The sequence below is a fragment of the Pseudomyrmex gracilis genome, unplaced genomic scaffold, assembly GCF_002006095.1.
Source record: "Pseudomyrmex gracilis isolate BER0280 unplaced genomic scaffold, ASM200609v1 scaffold_1076, whole genome shotgun sequence".
Lineage (NCBI taxonomy): Eukaryota > Metazoa > Arthropoda > Insecta > Hymenoptera > Formicidae > Pseudomyrmex > Pseudomyrmex gracilis.
The window spans coordinates 24,918-30,206 of record NW_018021660.1 but is presented as its reverse complement, the minus strand read 5'-3'; the positions used below and the strand labels follow the sequence as shown (position 1 = coordinate 30,206).

Genomic DNA, 5,289 nt, shown 5'->3' with positions numbered 1-5,289 from the left:
CTAAAATATTATTGTTATGTTGCTACAAGTGTGCTAATATTTTGCGGATTTATATCTCTGCAATGTCTTTGTAATGTTGCATTGCAATTTGCAATGTTGCAACGTTGCTGCAATATAGCTGCAATGAACTGTGCTGTATGGGTTGGCTGTGAGAAACGGATCCGGAAAAAGCAACGCGCGTTTAGCGGCGCAGTTCGCGACTTTATTGCCCTCGATATTACAGTGGCTGGGTGTCCAAACGAAGCGAATCTTCATGTTTTTAGACAGGCATTTTCCGTATAAAGTTTTGATGTCATAAATACACGGGAGGTGAGTTCCATTTGGGTCCTGATTTTTCAGGCAGGTGAGAACGCTGAGAGAGTCCGAAGAGATAATGGTATCAGTCCATCTGTGATCCAAAGCAAAGAGTACAGCCCGTTTAATGGCAGCGGCTTCGGCCTCAAAGATGGTTGAATGGTTATTGATGCGTTTGGCCAAAGTACTGAGGATTTAAATATAGAAATAAATAAATATTTGCTACGCCTGTGACACATCGTCATTATCGGTACTGAAGGCTATCTCTTCGCGTAGGCCATTTTTTCTCTTGTAGCTTTCCAATATCTTACGAAGATATGGGCCACGTAACATCCGGTCATGTAGTCCCGTCTTGACCCTAGCCCTAATCATGACTTGGTCTTCCATATTAAAAGTCTTGTACCAACAAACGCCGGTACCCAGCGCTACCTCGGCAAGGTTCCCCCACCTATCAACACTAACGTGAGGGTATGTCCGAGCAGCCATCATCCCCATAACCCTTTGATCTAAGCAGGTTACGGTCACCCTGGCTCCATAATCAACTACTTTCACAGGGACCTGTCTTGCGTCGTCGGCATCCAGACCATACAGGTCGGTAAGTATGGTCTCAGGGGCTCCCCTCCCTCATTGGGCCCCTCCTTCATCATAATATGCCTCGACACGAGCGTGCCACCTTACGGGCAGTCACCAGTGTGTTTATCTCAAGCCAATTCAGTCCTCTATCAAAGTTCGTATCCGTAAAGCGTGAAAACGCGCCTCGGAGTGAAAACTTCGAATTTAGACACGAATTGACCAAGGTTTCAATCACCCCGTCCACGTTGACCAGGATGGGGGGTCTATGCGGGTCAGCATTGCCGTGCCGGTCCGTCAGTCCCACGGAGAAAGTACTGCCGCCCAGTGATACCCTCTCTCTATACTGACCAGGGACTAAGAATACGATGTTACGACACGAATCCGGCACATCCACAAGTCCAGCTGTACGCAGGAACATCTCCTCTCTGAAGTCGACTCCGTCCTGCGTAACTCTATACACGTCGCCGACCCAAGCCAAAGGGTACGTTAGATGACTCAACACCCAAATGGCAGTCCCAAGATCACCGGGACAATTCGAATCAGGTAGGGCCACTACCCGGGTGGAGCCGTCTTGCAACGACCACCTCCTAGAGTCAGGCCCCTGACCCACCTGGATGGTTCTATCCCCAGACCTCAGGGCAGCTTCCACCGCTTGGGGGGACACAAACGTGGCGCTATAACTTCACTGATTAGCCCTTCCCAACGGCAAAATATACTTCACGGGCTCAGTTCTATCTGCCCATGCCCACTCTACACCAGTAGGTTGTAGAGCTTCCACCTGCCTAAGGTCATCATACAGAGCCACCCTCAACCCAAGCTCCTTCTAATCATTTGGAGCAGACATGGCATTTTGCGCCATGAACCCAAAAACGGGGGCACCACTCACGTAACCAGACACCACACTGGACCTCTACGGGTTCAGAACATTTGGCGTGGTTGGATCGGGATGGCTAGCAGCATCCACCATCTTCAGCCCCATCTCTGTAAGAGAGAGAGCTCCATGGTTGTAGCTGGGATTACACCCCACCCCCACTCACTGGATGTTGTCCGTCCTTGCTGGAAACATAGTGGCAAGGTTAGCATCGTCAGGTAATGGATCATCCACAACCCAAGCCTCAGGGGGGGTACGAGGTCCCGCCCCTCTATGGGTCGTGTCCACAAGTCTAACATCTGGGCCAATCCTCTTCTTGTTCCGAAGAACTGGTGTTGTGTTAGGGGATTGGAATAATAAGTCTGTGCCCCCCTGGGGTCAGAAAAATACGTCTTGTACAATCTGCGCTTCAGGGTAGCCGCCATTGTGTTAGGGATATACTCCCTAGAACCATCTACGGGTGGAAGGTCCCACAGACACTCCCTCAGGGGTACGTTCCAAAATCAACCGCGGTTAACCTTGGAAGTTGGCGATATGGAGGGGGATAAAGTTAACCGTGGTAGCAGTTGTTTTGGAACGTATTTGGTATGTAAAAATGGCTGATAGTACAAACAAAAAGCGGTTCCTTATGCTACTCATTGCAAGTTATTATTATTCAACGATATTAACCGAAGTAACAAATGAAAGTGATAGTGAAAATGATAGTGAAGAACTTGTACAACATTTTATTGATATTGAAAAATACTTAAGAATACGTGGCAAAANAAGAAAAATATATCGTGTTGAAGGTTATGTTGAAAATATAATTCCAAGATTCTCTACAAAACAATTCAAAGAACACTTTCGAATCGAACTAGCTGTCTATGATAGTTTGGAAAATAAAATAGGAAATTTGTTATTAAGGCAAAATACATCTGGTCGCTCGACATTGCCTGTTCGGAAACAATTGCTTGCTACTCTTTGGCTATTAGCTACTCCTGATTCTTATAGGTTAATATATTGTGAGAAATTTTAAATATATTATTANTATGTTTTTAATGTGTGTGTGTGTATGTATATGATGTTTTTATTGTAGATCTGTTGGATCGAAATTTAACTTAGGGAAGTCTTCTCTTTCACATTGTGTTAGGAGAGTTATAAAAGCTTTATCATCCTTGNCAGCAGAAATAATATCTTGGCCAAAAGACGATCATTTATTAAATATAAAAACTAAATTTCAAAGAATGTCAGGATTACCTAATGTTGTTGGAGTTATAGATGGCTCTCATATTGAAATACCTGCCCCAGAAGTAAGTTAGGTTTTAGATTTATACATTATATAAATTGTAATGTAAGTGAATGTAACTTTGATCACTTTTTATTTTTATTTTTATTTGTAGGTTGATCCTGAAACATACAACACACGAAAATGTAGATATGCAATAGTTTTGCAAGCTGTATGTGATGCTGATTTGCGTTTTACTGATTGTTTTTGTGGATATCCTGGATCTGTAGGAGATTTAAGAGTATTTAGAAACAGTGATTTATGGCATGCTGNGCATAAGAAGAGGAACGATTTCTTTCCTAATGAAGAATATATAATTGCTGATAAAGCATATTTTACTTTAGGATGGTGTATGGCTCCCTATAAAGATAATGGCCATCTTACAATGGTAAGGAAATAAAAAACATTTATAAATTAAAAGTTTTATTAAAATAAAGTCAATTATTTTTTTGTTTATCATATCTTTTTATCNTCTTTATTTTCAGGTACAAAAGAATTTTAACCAACATCTTAGTCAAGCTAGACAAGTTATTGAGCGAGCCTTTTCTCTATTAAAAGGGAGATTTCGACGTTTAAAATATTTACATATGAATCGAGTAGATCTAATTCCTGAAACTATATTAGCATGTTGTGTTCTCCACAACATATGTCTTGATGGTTTAGATTATGATATTGAAGATTATATAGAAAATGAAATTGATAACTTTATTAATAATGAACAAAATAATGAAGAATTACTAGATATACAAGAAGACATGGACGGTATTAATACTATAGAAGGTGTTAATAAAAGAAATTATATAGCAGAGACATTGGATGTATTAGATAATAATGATTGAGGTACTTTATCTGATATTTGATACCTTCGCGATATGTTGTATCAACATTTGAAGATATTTGTCGGGTTTGAACCGCGTTAGTTTTATATTATTTATTAAATATTATGTTAAATATTATTCCTTATGTTAGTTTTATTTATTTTTATACCGACGTTTTGCAAACATTTCAGTTCACTTTATCAGTTTCAAGAGCAACCTGATACTAAGTATCAAAANGTCGGTATGAAGATGACACTAATCCGTTCAAAACCGGAAAACATCTTCTATGATGATTGAGATATTAGTTAGAAAATATAAAAATTTATTCTAATAACTATAATTGTTCAGTTGTAAGACAACTTCAAGAAAAGTCTGGCGCTATAATGATCGTTATTCAAAACGACTCCTTTCAAGAACAGGAGAATCTTTAAGAATAACAGGAAATCCACAAAAAGTGAAATATGCAAAGCAGTTGGTCTATGTTAAATTAATAGCTAAAAAGGAAATACAAATGTTTCATAGAGGAGGGAGAGGAGATACTGAGAGAACAGGCAATTATTAAATGTAACGACAGTGGCTTCAATCGCGGTTCTGCAAATAGTGAAGTAAAGGTATTTGTTCCAAGAGCTGCTGTTGGCGTTGTCATTAGTAAAGATGGAGATATGATTAAAAAAATACAAGCAGAAAGTGGAGCCAAAGTTCAATCCAACAGAGAANAGAATAGTTCTGGCGATAGGAAATGAACACANATAAAAGATAAATGGATNAANATGNGNAAAAGTTATATGAGAGTTAAAGATCATAACAAACAAACAGGTGCTCCACTTAAAACATATCGATATTATAACGAAATGGATGAAATATTTGGAGACAAGCCAAATGTAAATCCAATAGCAATTGCTTCTAATATGAGAGCTACAAATGAAAATATGACCTCAACTTCAGAAGATAGCATAACAGAAGAGTGTCATAAACNAAAAAAAAGTAAAGTTGAACGTCAGTTATCGTCTTGGACAGAGACTTTTCTTCAACATGCTAAGGAGCAAGAAAATAGACGTGAACAGCGCCAAAAAGAACGATTAGAAGCTATCGACAATGCAACAACAAAATTTTGTAATATGATAGAAAAATTATTTCAAAAGCAGTAAACGCTTCAAATATATTTAAAAAAATGTTTTTATTATTATTGGAAAAAGTTTGGTTTAAACAAATGTTTTGAAAATAATTGGTTTTGAAAATTCAATCCAGTTCTTAACAATTTTATGAAAAATATTTTCAAGTAGTATGTAATGAAAACTAAGTTCCTGACATTCTTATATTTACAATTAACTTAATGTAAAAGCTGTGATCCAATGCAATTATGTTTTTAAGAATAGTAAGAATGAAGGATTTTTTGACAGCCAAAGAAAGAATGAAATAATATTCATGTCTCAACATTGTGATAAAACTTTGTTAAAGGTACTTTATAA

At 38.4% G+C, this 5,289-nt stretch overlaps 2 protein-coding genes across 2 annotated transcripts in view; one reads left to right on the top strand and one right to left on the bottom strand.

Moving 5' to 3' along the window:
• The first annotated feature begins 647 nt into the window (after positions 1 to 647).
• LOC109861833 (protein ANTAGONIST OF LIKE HETEROCHROMATIN PROTEIN 1-like) lies at positions 648 to 4,583 on the top strand. Its single transcript, XM_020441655.1, has 5 exons — positions 648 to 2,728; positions 2,814 to 3,027; positions 3,118 to 3,390; positions 3,488 to 3,842; positions 4,169 to 4,583. Exons 1-4 carry the CDS (start codon positions 2,334 to 2,336, stop codon positions 3,839 to 3,841), a joined length of 1,236 nt encoding a protein of 411 aa, XP_020297244.1. The 5' UTR covers positions 648 to 2,333; the 3' UTR covers position 3,842; positions 4,169 to 4,583.
• Positions 4,165 to 5,289, bottom strand: part of LOC109861832 — a 5,190-nt gene continuing 4,065 nt past the window's right edge. The window contains exon 7 of the mRNA XM_020441654.1: positions 4,165 to 4,226. Within this exon, the coding sequence (XP_020297243.1) occupies positions 4,165 to 4,226 (62 nt within the window). The remainder of the gene's footprint in view (positions 4,227 to 5,289) is intronic.